This window comes from Euwallacea fornicatus, chromosome 12 (assembly GCF_040115645.1).
Source record: "Euwallacea fornicatus isolate EFF26 chromosome 12, ASM4011564v1, whole genome shotgun sequence".
In the NCBI taxonomy this organism is placed as follows: Eukaryota; Metazoa; Arthropoda; class Insecta; order Coleoptera; family Curculionidae; genus Euwallacea; species Euwallacea fornicatus.
This window is the reverse complement of record NC_089552.1, coordinates 1,124,629-1,142,925: the sequence shown is the minus strand read 5'-3', so window position 1 is coordinate 1,142,925 and position 18,297 is coordinate 1,124,629. Positions and strand designations below refer to the sequence as shown.

The 18,297-nt window shown below is 37.8% G+C and overlaps 4 protein-coding genes and 1 non-coding gene across 11 annotated transcripts; 3 read left to right on the top strand and 2 right to left on the bottom strand.

The window, feature by feature from the left end:
- Positions 1–641: 641 nt before the first annotated feature.
- Positions 642–2,910, top strand: Pink1 (PTEN-induced putative kinase 1). Of its 2 annotated transcripts, XM_066288688.1 has the most exons (4): positions 642–789; positions 885–1,298; positions 1,349–1,868; positions 1,924–2,910. In XM_066288688.1, the coding sequence occupies exons 2-4, from the start codon at positions 923–925 to the stop codon at positions 2,729–2,731; spliced, it is 1,704 nt and encodes a 567-aa protein (XP_066144785.1). In that variant the 5' UTR covers positions 642–789; positions 885–922; the 3' UTR covers positions 2,732–2,910. The 2 variants fall into 2 exon arrangements, with proteins under 2 accessions (XP_066144785.1, XP_066144786.1); XM_066288689.1 differs by lacking the exon at positions 642–789 and having other exon boundaries at positions 860–1,298.
- Positions 2,911–3,680: 770 nt separating this feature from the next.
- Tango9 (transport and golgi organization 9) lies at positions 3,681–5,913 on the bottom strand. Its single transcript, XM_066288695.1, has 8 exons — positions 5,653–5,913; positions 5,394–5,541; positions 5,049–5,202; positions 4,881–4,976; positions 4,641–4,829; positions 4,427–4,585; positions 4,180–4,334; positions 3,681–4,127 (listed from the first exon to the last, which is right to left on the bottom strand). The coding sequence occupies exons 1-8, from the start codon at positions 5,727–5,729 to the stop codon at positions 3,966–3,968; spliced, it is 1,140 nt and encodes a 379-aa protein (XP_066144792.1). The 5' UTR covers positions 5,730–5,913; the 3' UTR covers positions 3,681–3,965.
- A 272-nt stretch (positions 5,914–6,185) lies between these two features.
- On the bottom strand, positions 6,186–7,001 carry MED31 (mediator complex subunit 31). Of its 2 annotated transcripts, none has more exons than XM_066288701.1 (3): positions 6,806–7,001; positions 6,647–6,754; positions 6,186–6,596 (listed from the first exon to the last, which is right to left on the bottom strand). In XM_066288701.1, the coding sequence occupies exons 1-3, from the start codon at positions 6,825–6,827 to the stop codon at positions 6,256–6,258; spliced, it is 471 nt and encodes a 156-aa protein (XP_066144798.1). In that variant the 5' UTR covers positions 6,828–7,001; the 3' UTR covers positions 6,186–6,255. The 2 variants fall into 2 exon arrangements, with proteins under 2 accessions (XP_066144798.1, XP_066144799.1); XM_066288702.1 differs by having other exon boundaries at positions 6,647–6,736.
- Positions 7,002–7,375: 374 nt separating this feature from the next.
- TRNAR-CCU (transfer RNA arginine (anticodon CCU)) lies at positions 7,376–7,448 on the top strand. The gene has a single exon. It is a non-coding gene; the product is annotated as a tRNA-Arg (tRNA).
- Positions 7,449–8,443: 995 nt separating this feature from the next.
- On the top strand, positions 8,444–18,079 carry LOC136342660 (putative fatty acyl-CoA reductase CG5065). 5 transcript variants are annotated; one of them, XM_066288690.1, is made up of 9 exons: positions 8,444–8,687; positions 13,936–14,143; positions 14,203–14,407; positions 14,466–14,601; positions 14,659–14,828; positions 15,006–15,241; positions 15,292–15,491; positions 15,543–15,800; positions 16,157–18,079. In XM_066288690.1, the coding sequence occupies exons 2-9, from the start codon at positions 13,940–13,942 to the stop codon at positions 16,266–16,268; spliced, it is 1,521 nt and encodes a 506-aa protein (XP_066144787.1). In that variant the 5' UTR covers positions 8,444–8,687; positions 13,936–13,939; the 3' UTR covers positions 16,269–18,079. The 5 variants fall into 5 exon arrangements, with proteins under 5 accessions (XP_066144787.1, XP_066144788.1, XP_066144789.1 ...); XM_066288691.1 differs by having other exon boundaries at positions 13,898–14,143; XM_066288692.1 differs by having other exon boundaries at positions 8,444–8,693; positions 13,940–14,143.
- Positions 18,080–18,297: the final 218 nt, after the last annotated feature.

The window sequence follows — 18,297 nt, the reverse complement described above, 5'->3', positions numbered from 1 at the left end:
CAGACACGGCGAGATAGGTTTTAAGTATCGTGCGAGATTTATTGTCTTCTTTCTTCACAATTATATTTGCGAGCTAATTTGTACAATATTTACATATTTACACAGGTGCTTAGTCTATTCCTACAACCTCCGTAAACGCAAGTCGGGTAGTGAAAGTGCCTAACTAGCAAACCTCCGACAGGCCTAAAGAACACGGTCGGAAAATTAAACTTGTACGAAAGTTGATTTATGCTTTTGCGCTACTATTTACATGCTAGAATCTAGAACTCAATAATTTTAAATTGAGAGCTAATTAAGCGATAATAATTTCAAAAGAACATTTATTTTGATTAAAGAAGTATAGATATTGAAATTCCTCCATTTTGTTTTAGAAACAGGAAGGCAACGTCCATGTCATTTATATTGAAATCGTCACATGGCCAATTATTAACGATCGTTTTGCTCTATTTCCTTTATTTATAAGTTATTGAAGAACTTTAACGTTGATTTTTATGATTTTGAAATGCCCGTAAACTTCAAATTCTTCGAATTGATTCTTTTAAATCTTCAGAATCCCAATAAATATCCACGATAACTAGAGAATGATCCAGTGTAATAATAATAATTGAGCAGTTTGGCATCGCTGCACACTATTGCTAAGTTGCTTGATACGTAGATAATGTAAATATCGAGTATACGTAAATCAGCTGATTTTCAGTTTTGAAATAAATTCTCTCCCAATTTAATCAAGCTCCAAACTGCGTATTTTCCAATTTAATTCGTTGGAGGTGCAATGTCTAAAGAAACCAGGTAACAAATTTTATTTTTAGCTCTTACTACCTTAAAATTTTTTTTTGTTAGTTCCGCACCTGTTTACTTCTTTAATGTTTAAAAACTCCATATAGACATTGTCCATACCATAGCAGCAAGTAAACCATAAGCAATGTCCCTCCGAGCTCTGGGGGGCAAACTTTTAAAACATGGAACCACCCTCATTCGCCAAGCGCACCGTGGAAGAGCTCCCGGGAAACCTCAAGAGCGCTTCATCAGCAACTTAGTGAAACCAAATTCGATACCCATACAGAACACTGAGTTTTTGAGAAACAACAAATACCACGTTTTCCGTAATATTGGCGTACAGATCAGCCAAAGAGCTAGAAGGGTGCTGATTGAAGATGTTTTAAACCGAGTTACCAATGTGGGGGTAGCTCAGAAAGCTTCACAAAGAGGTTTGTGTGGTAACACTGCTCCTTTGTTAGGTTTGGTTGGATTTGCAGTCATGGGGCAAGGTCTCCTTACTAAAGATGAAGAACTTGAAGGTAAGTTTGTATGGGTGAATAAAGTTTAGGATAATGAGATCTCTTAACAGGCATCTGCTGGGAGATCCGGGAATGTATCTCAAAAATTCAGACAAGCAGAGAATGTACTATGCAAAATATCCCAACTGAACTTGATGCAGTAAACATAAATTCATTCACTTTTGGAAAACCTATAGCCAAGGGCTCTAATGCAGTAGTTTACTCAGTGGCTCTAAAAGAAACTAAGCAATTATTATGGAGTCATTCTGACAAATATTCTTTGGCTCTTAAAATGATGTTTAACTATGATATCCAATCAAATTCTATGTCAATTTTGAATGCTATGTACAGAGAAACTGTACCTGCACCTGTCTACTTTAATCAGCATGGTATTAAGGATTATGAATATGAATTTCTCAACATGACAAAACACCTTCCCCCACATCCAAATATTGTAAAAATCTTTTCGGTTTTCACTGACTTCGTACCAGAGCTACAGCAATGTAGAGAGATGTATCCAGCTGCCTTACCAAAGAGGATTGATCCGCATGGTGAGGGCAGGAACATGAGTTTGTTTATCCTTATGAATAGGTAAGTTTTGTACAGCTTTGTCCAGGACAAACTGTTTTATTACTCTCATTCTCAGGTACCACCAAAACCTACAAGAATTCTTGAACTCGCCTCAGAAACCCTCCCTGCGCACTTCAATTCTCCTTTTATGTCAACTCTTAGAGGGCATAGTGCACATGGTGGCAAACAACATTGCACATAGAGACTTAAAATCGGACAATATTCTTTTGGATTTAAGTAACTCTCAAAGTCCTTTAGCTGTAATAAGCGATTTTGGTTGTTGCCTGGCCACAAAGTATTCGGATTTATCAGTGCCTTACACTAATTTCGACATCGAAAAAGGTGGCAATACCGCCTTGATGGCCCCAGAGATAATCACCAAAAAACCTGGACCTTTCAGCAAACTGAACTACCATAAGTCCGATTTGTGGGCCGCTGGCGCTTTAGGCTATGAGATATTTGGGGCTCCAAATCCTTTTTACGGTCATACGCAGACTAGATTGAGCAGCGGAACCTATAACCACGAGCAATTGCCCGATTTGCCTAATGCGGTTCCTCCGATATTTAATCGTCTGATTAAAAATTTGTTAAGGTGCAATCCAAGTGATCGGCTAGACCCTGAAATCGCTGCCAATGTCTGTCAGCTCTTTTTATGGGCTCCAAGGGCCTGGCTCGATGGCGACGGTTCAAAATGTCCAGATTATGAGCGAATTTTGGAATGGCTACTTAATTTGGCGGCGAAAATTATGTGCGAAGGGAGATCGTTTACGGACGGGAATAAGCTCAGTAACGCGGAATATTTGCTGATTTCGACGTTTTTACGAAGAATTAAGTTACAAGGGGTCAAGTCTGCGTTGAATTGGATTCGTGAGGAAGTAGATTAAATTTTGTTGTTTATCATTTAATGAAGTGTTTGTGATACGATTTAATCAATAAGATTCGTTTATCGTTATCGGAAATATTTAATCTTTCTATGGCCGACCTTAAAGTTTGTATATATATGTTTGATTATTTTTCGTTAGCTTTTGAGTCATTATTAAATATATTTATTAGTAATGCACAATATTTGGTTTACTTTTGTTATCCTTGCATTAACTTGGGTGGACTAACGCAGCCTTCGAACGATAAGACCCATCGTCGAACATTGAATGCAAGGCATCCACTGTCAATCTGGTTCCTAATATATATTGCTCAAAATAAACTAGGGAAGAACGATTAGCAAATCCTTATTTTGGAAAATGAGTCACTGTGTTATTTGTGTTGTTCACACGAGTCTCGGCTCGGATTTTGATCTGACACGCGAAGGTAACGCGTTTGGAGTGAAACGGGACGCTTAGACTGAGAAACATTTTTAGGAAGCCCATAGTTATGGAAAAGGTTCTTTGATGGTATGAGGTGGTATCGTATTGTATTATCGAACAGAGCTCGTTTGTTTGCCACAAATGTGGTAACAAGACCATGTGTTCAAACTTATTGCCATTCCTTTTGCATATACTGCTGGCCCCGAATTCCTCTGTATGCAAGACAATACTCGTTCACGTGTTAGCCAGGCTATTAGAATCACCCTACTTAAAACCCACTGATCACATTTAATATATGCCGCAAAGGCAACTCACTTCGGTTATGACAATTCGGCTCTTTACAACGTCCTCAGGAAGCACTGAAAATTTTTATCATGAGGCGCTGATGTCAAGACGTTGCCGTGCTGTTATTTATTTTTGTTCCTTAGATTTTTTTGAGCACTGTTCATTCAGGTCCTCTACGAAACTTGTTGGCTTTCTATTAGTCAGATCCCAGACAGATTCAAGTAAATTAAGATAAATAACGACCATGATAAAACGAGTCATATATTTTCAAAAAATTATTAATAATATAACAATCGCGTCATGTGGCTGTTTCACAAGATTTTGTTTGTCAATCAGTCTCTGCAGAGATCTCACTTTATCAATACTAATCGAACGTTTCATTGATGAATAGGAAGAAATTAGGGCTGTATTAAAATTTTTGTTCAAAAAAAGTATGCTACGTAATACATAATATTAATATTGATAGAAAAATACGTCTTTTCCTTAGAACAGAAAACCAATCCTTTAACTTCCCTAACTTTCCTTAAGTACATCACGGTTCCGTATCCTCGGCGTTCGAATTGATAATACTGTCCTCCATATTATCCCTACCAGTCCTCCTGTAAATAGCCGCCTTTATCCTCAAAAAGGTGGAGGCAAAAGTTATTCCGTTATAGAGGCACATGCCAATAATAAGTTGGATAAAACCAAATAGCTGAAAAATTATTTTTGTAAGCTTCCTGCCCTACTGTCAATAGGACGCTTACTTGTAACCAATGGAAATTTTGGTTGAAAAAGGCCAAACTAAAAATCCAAACGATAATTGTTCTGACACTATCCAGTACCATTCTAGTTGTCGCAGACAATTCTTTTGTCACACTAATACCAGCGTAGTTGAAGAAGGCAATGGAAGTTATGGTACCTGCACATAAAATTCGTAAGTCGATTTTTGGTGGAATTATATGATGAAGGTAGAAGATGTGTAAATTAACAAATTACACAATTATGACTAACCCAAAACTGCAAAAAGAAGTGGTACACTATGACCAATCTGCACAAAAGCATCTATTGGATCTTCTAGCCTGGCCCCAGCTGTTGGGGTTAATGGAGGCACTCCCCTGATAAAGTAAAAAGGAATTTGCAGCAGAACCAAAGTTACAAACCCAAAGAGGCCTACAAAAAGTTCCTCCTTAATGTCTTTTTTCAAATGTTAATATTAAAACAACACCTTCCCATCCCACTGCCTGTAAAGAAGGTATGTTTTCACCCTGCACAAACTTCTCCTCAACCACCATTTGAATGGCCTGGATGACTTGTGCAATAACAATCAACATGTCACCTGTTATTATATCATTCCTATTGTACTCTTTGTTACTGTCAACAGAGATAAAGTCAGCCATTCCCACAATAGACAAACCTGGGTAATTAAGTTTAAAGTACCTCATAACTACCTTACATAACCCCTCACCTAATATGATAAAAATTATGCCGATCCACTCTCTTTTACCCAAGGTTCTGTTCAGGAAAGCTACACTTAAAAGCCCCACAAATACTATGACTGAACCTGTTTGGCAAAATCAAAAAACCACACTAATTTTAGTGGAATTTACATAAATACTTCTTTTGACAATAATACCTCTAAACATTTGAAAGCTAGAGGGAAATGTCAGGTTTAATCCAATGTACATTATTGACGTGGCAGTCATATCACAAAGTGCTGGAATATACAATATAAGGGGGTTGAAATTTCGGTTGCCACTGGTAAGTGGGGAAACGTCTTCAGTGCCATCCTACCAAATAATGTTTGTTAGAGAAAGGAACAATTTAATAAACTTTCAGTTTAGTAAGCCTAAAAAATTATTAACTATTCAATAGATGGAATGATTTATAACTTGGCATTTACATAGATAAATTAAATCAGATATTTCCATTATTTAACTTATAGGGGTTCTTTGTGATAACACATTACTTCCGAACTTACCGCCCTGTTACTGTAAATTCTGTACATGACTTTAAAAAAAATCAAGCACATTAACTCTCCAAGGAACATTGTGCTAGCTTGAAAGAAGGGATGGTCAAATTTTTTAGGTATACCATCTTTCCCTGGTGACTTAATAGTGTCTGCCCATCTAAAAGTTTTATTTTATTTTTCATGGATGTAAAGGGGGGCGGCATAAAGTGATTCTTACAGAAAAATTTAGGCATAAAAAATTAAAAGCACTAGCTAGAGTGGTACTTACTTGGTACTTATGGTGTTAATACTCCCTGTGAACACCATAAGAACAGCTAAAAATGTTAGGTAGGGTGTCCACTCCATGGTTGGGTTTCACGTAAAAAAAAATTGATTTTAAACAATTTGTATATTGTAATGCAAAGTCACTGACTTTTAGATTGCAATGTTTCAAAGTGCCTTTAATAAAACAAAAAGAATACTAGTATAACAATGAAATTTCTTCACTGGTGAACTATCAAAAAACTCAACATAAATAAAATTTTGACAATTAACAGCTGATAATTTTTGACGTTTGAGGCTGCCTGAATGACAACGATGTCAAATCTTTGGTTTTACTATTTAAAGTCCATGATTTTTTTTGATGTAGTTAATTTTCCAAATGTTTCATAATTAACGTATACATGGCAACGTTGAAGCATTCCACTCTAAATATCCTGATCCGAAACACGTGACGTAGCAATTTCATACTATCTAATTTTATTTATTTACATGGTGTTGTAGTCTTCACGTGTCTCCCGAGCAATAAATTTGAACACAATATTAACTTCAAATTTTAATGCAATATAAAAAATCATTAACTGTACACTATAAAACAATAATCCGCCCTGATTCAGGGCATTTTGGTACTCATATGCCCGTTCTGCTGGGCATTACTTTGGGCTACATTTGAATTCTGCTCCTGATTGGCCCCGTTAGCAACTGTACTGGTCATTAATCGGTTCCTCCTCCTAGTGTAATGTTGCCAGAGCAATATCTGCTGATCATCAATAAATTTTGTGCACTGAGCATTGACCAATTCTCTGCGGAAGTGCTCATATTGTAGCAAGTCGAGGAAATACAAACACATGGGGTATTTGAGATACTTGGCATAATCTGGCTCTTTCCAGTACAGCAGGTACTTCAAGTAGTTGATGAAAGTAGAGTCTTTAAAGAAACCTCTTTGGGCGAGAACTGCAAGGGTAGCTTAAAGACTTGAGTGAATGGGGAAGGAGATAACTTACAATTCAAGTAATTTGGGTTTCCCAAGCACTGCACGAATTCGAGTTCTACTTGGAAGCGCATTCTTTGCTGATCCTCAGTTTCGGGGACCCCTGAAACGTAGTTCCAACCTATTTAGGCCTCAAACACTGAGCTGTTGGCAGCAGTAAATTTCTACTTACTTTTTCCCGAGAGTCCCGCCATTGCTTCGGACTCAAGGAGGAAGTCACGGATCTACTTCATCACTTAAAGGCCTAATTTTAGCGGTTATTTGAGGAATTTTACAACAAAAACTTGTCAAGTTACAAAATAAGCCCTTAACGAGACTTACAAAACCTACTTGTGTTTACTACACGCGTTTACCTTTCATGGCTAATAATGACATATTTAACGTTTAAACTTTTTTTCGTCAGTGCTGATACTGTGATCACGTCAATCGACGCTCTCTCAGTCTGTGTTAGTGCAATAGAAAGAAAAGGAATGATGATTTTAAATAACTGTTGTGGCGCCATCTGCTAACCTACCTGGCAAGTTTGAAATAAATTTGGTTAATGTTTATGCTGAGATCTGTCGTATGGACTCCATAGCAAATTTATTTTTCCTTATTGTGCGGTTATCAGGTATCAATGGATATTAATTGTTAATAGAGATTTTGCTTAAAATCGGCTAAAAATAAAAAAATATTGCAAAAATCAAATACAATATGTCAATATCAGATGAAGGTATATTAGTTTTTCTAGCTTTCACTTCAAGCCCCTGTGGCCTAATGGATAAGGCATCTGCCTCCTAAGCAGGGGATTGTGGGTTCGAGTCCCACCAGGGGTACTTAATTTTTTTTCTAGTTTGATGATTCGAAAATTTGCTTACTGATGGGTTTTTATATTTTTTAAGAAAATTGAACAATGAATAGGTTATAAATTTATTTTATATTTTTATTTTTCAACTCAATAAATGCATTTATATTATTTTATAATTAATAGACATATATATAAATTAAATTTAACACTGATAGCATTACTTAACGTGTTATTGCATAATTTATTTTATCTAAATATTCTCAAATGCGTTAATAGATGCTAAGGCTGTATACTACAACTGTGTACTACAGGTGCAGTATACCATTAGGCTTAATTATAATAATTTTATGTTTTTTAATTAATATTTTGGTTACGCACCTTAGAAATATGTTTTATTTGGACTCATATCTCACACTCATCCAGCTACTACACATCGATACACATACATAATACATGAAGTCTTAAAATTCGCATAAGTATTTTTGCTCGCTAATTAAAAATCATCGTTTACTTTTAATTTGAATTCAAAAATTTTCTACGTTTACAAAATCGGCGATGAGAAAGAAATTCAATTTTGTTATCTTAATGTCTCTTTGTGATGATAATTTTGTTCAATAATTATATATCTAGAAAGGACAGATGCTTTAGCGATGGAGACGCGCGCAGAGCCAGCTTTAGCAAGTGTGGCGCCTTGGGCAAAAATCTGAATCACTGCCCTCTATCCTCGAGGAAAACTACCGATCAGGAAAGTCCGCAGTCGCACTTTTGGACTGCCGTCTGATCTGGCCCCCCGATATCTCATGAGTTATTTAGAGATGGAATTAGTTACTTTAAAAACTATGAAGCATATATTACTGCACGCTCTCGAAATTAATTAGAGAATCAATTATCATTAAAAAACAATAAAAGTTATACCAAGAAAGACCAGCTATTATTTCAACTAACACATCCCCCATTAATCAATCATTAATACATTTTGTTTATGAATCACTGCCGGTATATAGTATTTAAAACGTTCTTCAGTGGTTCATTTAGTCCCATAAGCTTCGAATGGGTGTTGGGTTTTGAAGAAAGTGAGTACCGCGTACACAGCTTTCATTGTCTAACGTAAATGGTACCAACTACGGTAGTTCTTCGGTGGCTGGTGCAAATTGATCACGCAGATTCAAAGTTTAACCAAATGTAATTTACTTTTACTTTTTCATCGACGTACTCGGTTTGAATCAAACCATTCTGTTTAGTTTATTGTGTTTTGATTTGAGAGAAGGTGAGTCTATGGAGAATTTCCAGAGGAGTGAAATAAGAATGGTACAATTTGAATGGCATAAATAAATAAATACCGTTTTAAGGCGTCTAATTCTAATGGGAAAGAGGGAACAGAAACTCCAAAGGAGCTCCTGCCGCAGTGTGCGCATATTATTTATTTTAAGATAATTGTTCGAAATTAATTTAGCTAAATTTTTGAGTAAATTAGATTGAAGAAAGCATTTTTCGACCTTATGAAGCTCCTCAGAAAATATCGCTTATTTAGTTATATCGTTAATTAGCTAAATGGTCTCAAAACGCCAGCTAGCTATTGGGGGAACCCTCCTCCATGATGTTTTTGCAAATTTTCGAATTATTGGAATAATCTCCTGACGTAAAACTCCAACTAAAGCTAACGGGATACGGTAATTTTTGTGGGGAATCTTAAGAACCTCCCTTTTTTTCATTTTTGAGAATAACACCTCACATTTCAGCGGACAAAAACCTTCAAAAGTAGGTCGCGACAGGTGAAATGGCATGCCAATTTCACAATTTTTACAATAATCTTGGAGTGTAAGGTTCCATTAAAGACTGCGGCATAATTTCTTTTAGAGCACAAACCTTAGGTATGGATCGATATTATCACATTGATATTGATATGATCACGTCTGTGATGACTTTTGCGGGGTTTTTATTCCTCGTTTTCGGTCCCAGCAAAGCTATCTAAAGTTTGAGATAATTTGCAAGAAAATTTTCAAAAAGACAGAGAAATGCAATCGCTTTTCGAGACAATTAATTTTCGATCTGAGATGTTCGGCGAACGTTTCTCAAATTTGCTTGCGCATCATAGGAATTGACTTGAGCGACACTTCGTAATCGGAATACTCGGGGCCGAGCTGGCATAACTCTTAAAGCCTCTATTTCACAACCATACCTGAGCTTCTGGGTCTCGACTACATTTTAAAAACTGAGCTATGTTCTTTTCAAAAAGACGCATTACATTGCACCGAGTGTTCCATTAACAGAGGGCGCCGGCTGTATCTCTAAAACTGTCGGATGCGAAGCTTTGAAATAAAAAATATTACAACAAAAGTGACCAAGATGAAACGTTGGAAATACTTATTAAGTTCCCAACTTCGCCGCTACGCGGCGTATCTGAACCAAAAAAAAAGGTCATAATTTTTTTGGTGGAAAGTTTTTGCATCGTTTTTGTATATGAATTTTTTTTAATGTATTTACAAGTTTTCTGTAGAAGGCGCTTCGGATGTCGATAGATAAAAACTTAAATATCTCGGGAACGGATCATAAGATTTTAAAAAACGGTGGATCGCTAGAACCAGCTTTTTATACAGGGCACTTTGTTATGACGTCTGATATTATTGTAAATTTCATGCAAATATCAAATGGAATATGTATTTGATGTTTCAGGTAGCAAAAACGTAAAATATTATTTATACTTAGAAAATTTCATATGACGGCTTTTATCCGGTATCAATGGTATTCCCCGGTACTCACGGTCCGCTGACGACTTTCGGCACTCAAATAATCTTTGAATTAACGAAAAAATAAATTTATTCTTTTTGTGCCTAACTTTCAAGGTAACCATAAATGACGCTGCAGTAATTTTAATCAAAACAATCTCGTTTAAAACTTTTTGTTTGTTCTTTTTTTTTCTTTATTTCGTCAATTCTCAAAAGGCGCATTTCAAACCGAGACTTCGTCGACACATTCCGAATATCGAATGTGTGGAAAATGCGACCATATCTTCAAAGATACAGTCGCTCAAAAAAGTATTCGTACAGCGGGAAAAAAATTCTGTGACCCATAATTTTCGACTGATTTTGTTCAAAATTTGTATAATGAAAAATCAATCCTAATCTCAGTTTAGGCGTTCGAGCAAGTTTTGAAAATTATATTTTTAGAGTGCTTTTCACGGTCTTAAAAAAACCCCATTTCGAAAACTTCTTGTGCGGTGGAAATTTTTCAGTAGGATTTTAATGATCCTGTAGAGGGGATTTTTCTACGTATATCCTGAAAATTTGATCAAAGTCAGACCACAAATAAGGGAGTTGCAGCTTTTTAAATTCGCCAAAAAGTGACGATTCTCACGCAAAATAATAAAATTTAAACATTTTTGACTTGAATATTCTTTACTTGCACTTTGCATTCAGGCTGAACCCGTGCCAATGACGTGTTCAGCCTGAATCGTTACATTTCCAAGACTTTGACGGAGAATTGGATCGTTCTCATTGGATACTCAACGTGATAGCACAAGTCCAAGGCTAACCTGTGGATAGGAAGAGGCCGTTTATTCTGATTATCGACGAGCCACTCTTGTATTCAATCATGTGAATTATTTATTTTGCCAAGGTTAATTTGCTTCTAAAGGTTGCTCAACTTAACCTTCTGAGGGCGATGAGGGAGATGAAAGCAACTGGTTTATGTCAACAAACCGACAACAAAGGAAGACATGGTCCGAAGCTTGAGATACCACATACGCGGCATCTCCGTGGCACAGATAGATTGTGCTGTTTCATCAACCGCTGAGCGATTGCGCGTGTGTAAACACAACGACGGGGGTCAGTTGGAATATTTCTGACGTCATTAAGACAATAATAATAAATTGTATCGCATATATATATATATATATATATTTTTTTTTTTTTTAAGATATGGTCGAATTTTCCAAATATTTTAATTATACTCGCAACATGTCGGCAGGGCCTTCGGGAGAAATGCGCATTTTGGGAAGTGACGAGATAAAAAATAAGGAAAAACCTATAAACGCAATTTCTTCGATTCAAATGGGCGCGTTGCAATCTATGATCGACTTGAAACATTGACAAAAACCACTAAATTCATTTCAAAGAGCTTTACGTACAAATTGCAGAAAAACCACAACCATGTGTGTCAAAAATGTATATTAAAAAAAAAAAAATTCCGGAATTTGTCTATAAGGCCGCTGGACGCGCGCTGCTTTTCAAAAAATGTCGGTCGCTCTTTGGATGACTTCAAAAAATGCCGGCAGTGTCGGCTTTATACCACAGCTTCTACACTATTTACCACTGTGGACAAAAACATGGAACATTTTTTTGAGACAACGTTGTCTTGGTGGTCATTTTTGTTGATACGGTAAAGGTACGTCCCCAAATTCGCCGCGCAACATTCGACTTGAGAATGTTTGTTTTTAAAAAAATTGTTGTTAAAAAGAATTTTTTTTGCCGGACAAAAGTGTGGAACACTACGTGGTGTTGGTGTTTACCTGGGCATCATCAGTTACCCACCCCGATTGTGTGGTGCGTTTTACGCGAAACGTGCCAAAGAAAAATTATTCATCCGAAGATCTTCGAAATTCGATAGTCCAAACGTCACGCGATGGCTACAACCAAAAAGACATCTCGAAGATGTTCAAAATCAGTCTTCAAAATTTTAAGAAAACTCGGCACTCATGGGGATGTAAAGGATTATCTAAAACCTCCATGAAAACCGGATTCCACCAGCGATCGACGGATCAAAAAAAATATCATCTGCGGGTCCCGGCGAGTCCTCCAGGATTATAAAGCTAGAAATCACTAGCGATAGCGACATCAACATAAGCGATCGCACTTGCTGTTAACTCTCAAACCCTGCAAAATTTCATTAAAATGTCTCAAGTAGTTTCGGAAGTATTTAAAAAATTGCAATTTTTTAAAGAGATTTTCACACCCTGTATTTCCGCAACGAAGCATTTTTAGGGTATAGTTGATATAACAAAGTTACCTTTATTTTAGCTGTAGAATACGCTCCCGAAGTTATGTGCCATACTCAGGAAACACCCTGTATACTTGGATTTTTGTATATGTTTATTTTTTAATAAGCAACTATTTTGACATAAAGCTATGACGGATTTGCAATATTCCGTACTTTTGTCCACAACCGTCCATCCCGGAGCTTCGCTATATCCGGCTAGTCAATCCTCAAAAATGTGTTTTTTTGCGGACGTTAAAAGAGAGTTGCCCGGTACGACCGACGTCATAATAGTACAGTAACGTAAATGCAAATTCAATCAGAGGTCCGAAGGTTACTCATTACGTACGAACCATTAACTCTGCGAATTCTGCTGAAGCATGCTCATTTTCATCATTTAGGCCTTCACGATTTGATAATGTTAAAAACTTCCCTGATATATATTTCTCGCTAATTAGCACGTTAAATTAGCGCCTTGCTATTCATTCACAGGTTAAGTGTCTAGCTCAGTAGCATAGCAGTCGCGGCTTGCATGTGAACACCGTAACTCCCGAAGCTGCTTTTGTGGTACTGGACGGCCGACGCTGTCGTTGTTCGTCTTAAATTTTCAATTTGTCGAATTTGTAATTTTCTTTCGAAGTACCACGTCGCTACAGTGACATATAGCATTTAGGTCTTAATAATCTGAAGAGCAAATATGTACTCAATTTCCGTCCTGCGGTAGAATCCCCCGTCTGGCTTCATAGAAACCCCGCGTTATTGACTTATTGGTTTTTCGTAAAAACAGTTAAATTTTCTTGTATTTACATGTTTTACACGTGCACAAAAGGCACGAGGATGATGTAATGTCCTGAATAGGGTATTTATTTTCAGCAAATGCTCACGTAACGTATAAGTTGGTATTAACATTAATCATATGGTCGGCTCGTTGGGTTAGGCGCAATTCGTTATTACCTTCCTACCAGTGATAGCAAGCGTTATGTAATCTGTTCGAAAAAGAGTCATAACGCGATTTTAATGTCAACAACGTCACAAAGTGGGAATGAATTTCTCTAAAGAGGCCACTGATTGAAAAACTCAGTCAGGCTCGTGGGTACCCACAGAAATACCGACATAATTAGTGGATTACCATGCCATATAATTAGTGTACATAACATATGAGTAAAAGAGGTATTTCTTAATGGACGAATAATGGTACGAAAAGGAAAGCGAAGATGAAAGTGAAGAAGGTCAAACATCACATAGTGGCTTACTCTATGTAATGAACCGCGTATAAGGTACCGACGAGATTTAAATCTGCGTTGCGATTTACGCACCGGAGTTTGGTAAATATACAGGGAGCTACAAATTAGCGAGACTATGTGGGAGTCTAAACTACAAGAGACACATGATCGGTTAAACTAAAGCAAATATGCTCAATTAATTCTCATTCGGATTGAAAAATTCCGAATAGTCATCGTCTTTGAACCAACCTCGCCTCACTTAAGATCGTTTATTTCGTTAAAGTTGTTCCGATCTTAAGGACCGTCATTCTTGCCATATAGAAACATGGACAAGTCTCAGCAATCCCCAGTGACCGAATGGTACTCGGGACAGAAAATCTTCGTGACTGGCGCCACTGGCTTCATGGGTAAGATCTTAATAGAGAAACTGCTGCGCTGCTGTCCGGACGTTTCGACCGTCTACATCCTCATCCGGAACAAAAAGGGGCGCAACTCCTCGGAGCGGCTGGAGGATTTTCTGAATAGCCCAGTAAGTTCCTTTCATCGTTAGCTACTTGTGTTAGTTCAAGGTTCTGCGTTAAATCAAAGGTATTTGATAAAATACGCGATCAACCCGACGGGGAGAAGATCTTCAGCAAATTGAAATGTCTGAATGGTGATATATCTTACACAAACTTGCATCTAACCGATGACGAGGTGCATGAACTTGAAAAGAATGTCACCGCGGTATTTCACATGGCAGCCAACGTACGCTTTGACCAACCTCTGAAAAATGCAGTGATGCTGAATACTGGTTAGCTCTTCATCATATGTCCTCAACGACACGTAGTAGGAAATTTCACTCTCATTAGGTGGTACCCTCAATGTCCTGGAACTGGTGCACAGATTCAAAAAGTTGAAGGTCTTCGTACATACGTCAACATCGTATTGTCATTGCAACGAAAACAACCTGGAGGAGAAACTGTATCCAGCCCCCCACAATCCCAGGTGAAATCCAAATTGCCGGTCGAAGAAGACAAATTTTACGGAGATGTTCATTTCCAGATACATCCTGGATTTGGTGAAGTGGATGGATGAGGATTTGCTGAAGAGTCTTACACCCAAACTGCTGGCCAACTCCCCCAACACTTATGCCTACACCAAGTGCCTCACCGAACAACTGGTTTCGGAATACGAATCAAAGCTGCCTATAGTTATTTGCAGACCCTCCATCGGTAACCCAACGATCATACAGGGTGTTTTCTAAATATGCTACGCCAATTTATAAAAAAAAAATCGTTTTTTTCTCATTTTGATCCAAGGAATATCTTATATAATATACGCATGTATGTCTGCTTAGAAAATACCTTGTAGAAGTGCTAAATAGGTACAAATAAGGAGTGACCTTTTAGTAACCGCAGCCTGGAAGGAACCCATTCCTGGTTGGGTAGACAACCTGAATGGCCCCACTGGGATCATAGTAGGGGCAGGAAAGGGGCTCATTAGGTCTATGTACTGCAATTCTGAGTACATAGCTGACATAGTGCCTGTTGATATTAGCGTGAATAGTTTGTTGCTTGCTGCTTGGCAAGTCGGCAGCCGACCTAGCAAAGCGAAAATTGATGTCTTCCACGTGGTTGCTTATCATGTAAGTTTTACAGGGTGTTTTCGTTAATGTGCTTTAAAATGGATCTTCAGCGTACCGCTCTAAGTTGGGGAAACGCCTTGGAAATGGGGAGAAAACAATTCTTCAAAAACCCTTTCAGTGTATGCCTGTGGTATCCCGGAGGGAACATCAAATCCAGCTACTTCGAACATGTAGTAACAGCATTTTTTTTTCACACAGTGCCGGCTTATCTAGTGGATTTTATCATGCGAATAACCTTTAACAAGCCATTGTAAGCCGTCCATAGCAGAGTTTAATTTATTGTTATGTACGTCAATTGCAGCTTGGTGGATGTCCATAAACGAATCAAACATGGCCTCGATGTTTTGACGTACTATACCACGAGACCTTGGTACTTTTCCAACGAGAAGCTTCAGCGAATTTACGACGGGTTGAGCGAGAGGGACAAAGAGCTATTTTATCAGGACAAAGGACAGGTTATGAACGAGGAATACATGGCGTGCTACATTTTGGGGGCGAGAAAGTACTGCATCCATGAGGAACCCGAGACCATTCCTCGCGCCCGAAAGATAATGTGGAGGTACTATAAAGGATATATCCGCTTTCGGGCTATTAAAAGCAGTGCGTGGCAACAGCGCAGCATCAATTCATTATTATGTGACTCACTGTTCCATTTATTTTCTTCGAACATCATTATTTTCGGTCATTGATCAATTCAAGCAGATTTTAAGATATTGAAATGGCAACGTGACAGCGGTACCGGCCGTATTTGGTCGAGATTGGGCGATGGTCCAGGGCGATGGCCCAGGGCGACGGGTTTTCCTCGTCGGCAGTTTCACGTTTCTATTTGATGTCATTTCTTTGATTATTGTTATATTTTTCGTTATGTTTTTAGAGAGATTTTAGGTGGCTGAAAGATGTTTTTCCCTTTTTCAGGTTGTACTACTTGGACCTCTTTACAAATGTTATATTAGTTTTGCTGATGTTATGGAGCTTTTACCTGCTGGTGATCACCGTTTCGGGGGACGTTGGCGCCACCATTTCATAACCAACGAGTTAATCCGCGTGCGTGAGGAATCCCTCTGGTTAAATTATTTTTCATCGATTCAGGGTTAAACTTAGGTTGAATGTTATTTTATTTAGTTTTGTTAGTGTTTTTCACATTGTCTTTATCATAAAGGTATCGGTACCATAAACACACACTTACGAGGATCGCCCCAAAAGTACCCGACCTGACACATAGATGGCGATTTTGTCGTTAAAAATTTGCCTGTAATTACATAGGCCTAACCTCGAAAGGTTCGTGTCTAAAGTTTGGGAGTGCTACGATGGTTTGTGTTGTTAATTTTGAAGCTGTTTTCAGAGATTTTATCCATTAGCAATTCAATACTTCCATTTGAATGATCTTATTGGAGATTTGCCCATAACAAAGAGATGGAATCCGATGTTGATGCCTATTTTGAAATGTTCGAAGCTTTTTACTATATACAGGGTATAGAATATTGCTGGGAAAAGTGTGTCGATCTCACATAAGCAATGTTGAGAAATAATGAAATATTTTCCATTTTTTTTTGGCTACTGGTACTTCCGGGACCGTCCTCGTACATACAGGGCGTTTCAGAAGCATCGGACCGACTCAGTCAGGGATAAAGCACATCTAAGAGAGTGCGGAATTGGAATTAAAAATTTTTTTGCAGAATTCGTTCACGATATGCAGCTTAGGGCAGATTTGGTTTTAACATTGCATTTTTGTCAGTTTAGGTCGTGCAATCGAGGCGGTGAATTTTGGAAATGGTCAGCGTCACAGTTTTTTTTGTTTTAGAAAAAAATTTTACATAAAAATTAATAAAACTTACTAATTGGCAATAAAGTTCAACAGAAACAGTTTTTGCAAAATCGGCCAACAGCAAACGCACAGGTGTGGATCGGCGCTAGGCAAGTTAACAAGCCAAATTGCCAAAGTTATTTATCTCGTTATTAAAAGTTTACATAAATTCACAGAAAAAAGTGCACGGCACAAAAGTACTTTGATACGTTACTTAATCGGTGCGAGTGCCAGGGTAACTGTGGGGCTTCCGCAGTTACGTATGGTGGAAGATAACCGCGTCATCATCCTGTATAATGCGCAAACGGGCATTAGACGCAGAATTAACAAATACATTGCAGTTGATGGCTTAAATTTTGAACGTTTGCTTTAAAGAAAGAAATTAAGTTTTTTTATTTTAGGATTTATCGAATAGATTTACATTTCTTGCTCTCATAATGTTTGGATTTTCATTTGATTCGTCATCACGGTTCCAAATTTACTGCTTTATTTTATCGAGAATTTTAACTTGTTATGAATTACTTCGCAGTGTTGCCATATCTGCTCACCCTTTAACATTTCTACCTCTCAAACCTCGCATCTCGATTTTTTTCCTACATATTTATGCTTTGCTGCCCGCTTCCGACCACCAACCGAGAGTTGGTCCGATGGTCCAGGAACAACCCGCATGTACATACGTACCCAAATAATTTGATTTTAGATGTTTCTTTACCACTTATTAAAACGTATTGTCATCTCCGAGGGGACGAAAATAACACATGTTTCCTTCCATGCATGTTCCGTTAATTGAAATAGAAAATTAAATCATAATTTTCAAGTGCGCCCCTGTCTGTTTATAGTCATAAGTAAGCACCCTTGATTCCATTATAATTGGATTTCGGTACGGTTTCCCAAGGCATTAGTGGGGCTGTGTTATAAGGATTCTGCAGTAGTTCTCGTGCACCCCTTATCGAGCTCGGGAAAAATGTCCCTAAACACCCATATGATGGCAATCACCGATATTCTGTACTTCAAATATATGTTGCTAATAGTAATTTTGGTGTTTCTCTATTAGTTTTGTTGCTCCCACCATGACCAGGTAAGGAGAGGGTAGACGTTTGTTTGATTGTAAGTTCGAATGTCTGCGTAAAGTTTAAATTTTTGCACATGGGCGTTCCGCCACCACGCATTCGACCCCTGTCAGCTCCAGAGGGGATGCTGAGAAGAGCGAATCAATATTTCCTTCATTTCGCCGCCGAAATCACAGCAACTC

Bases quoted from the DNA above. Each gene is read 5' to 3' on its own strand.
- Pink1 (XM_066288688.1), top strand. From the start codon at position 923: ATGTCCCTCCGAGCTCTGGGGGGCAAACTTTTAAAACATGGAACCACC. The intron at 1,299-1,348 runs GTAAGTTTGTAT...ATCTCTTAACAG, and splicing joins TAAAGATGAAGAACTTGAAG to GCATCTGCTGGGAGATCCGG. The intron at 1,869-1,923 runs GTAAGTTTTGTA...TCTCATTCTCAG, and splicing joins TTGTTTATCCTTATGAATAG to GTACCACCAAAACCTACAAG.
- Tango9 (XM_066288695.1), bottom strand. From the start codon at position 5,729: ATGGAGTGGACACCCTACCTAACATTTTTAGCTGTTCTTATGGTGTTC. The intron at 5,203-5,393 runs GTAAGTTCGGAA...ATTATTTGGTAG, and splicing joins GAATTTACAGTAACAGGGCG to GATGGCACTGAAGACGTTTC. The intron at 4,586-4,640 runs GTGTTGTTTTAA...AACTTTTTGTAG, and splicing joins ACAGGCAGTGGGATGGGAAG to GCCTCTTTGGGTTTGTAACT.
- MED31 (XM_066288701.1), bottom strand. From the start codon at position 6,827: ATGGCGGGACTCTCGGGAAAAA. The intron at 6,755-6,805 runs GTAAGTAGAAAT...AGGCCTAAATAG, and splicing joins GGCGGGACTCTCGGGAAAAA to GTTGGAACTACGTTTCAGGG. The intron at 6,597-6,646 runs GTAAGTTATCTC...CTACCCTTGCAG, and splicing joins AAACCCAAATTACTTGAATT to TTCTCGCCCAAAGAGGTTTC.
- LOC136342660 (XM_066288690.1), top strand. From the start codon at position 13,940: ATGGACAAGTCTCAGCAATCCCCAGTGACCGAATGGTACTCGGGACAG. The intron at 14,144-14,202 runs GTAAGTTCCTTT...GTTAAATCAAAG, and splicing joins AGGATTTTCTGAATAGCCCA to GTATTTGATAAAATACGCGA. The intron at 15,242-15,291 runs GTAAGTTTTACA...ATGGATCTTCAG, and splicing joins TCCACGTGGTTGCTTATCAT to CGTACCGCTCTAAGTTGGGG.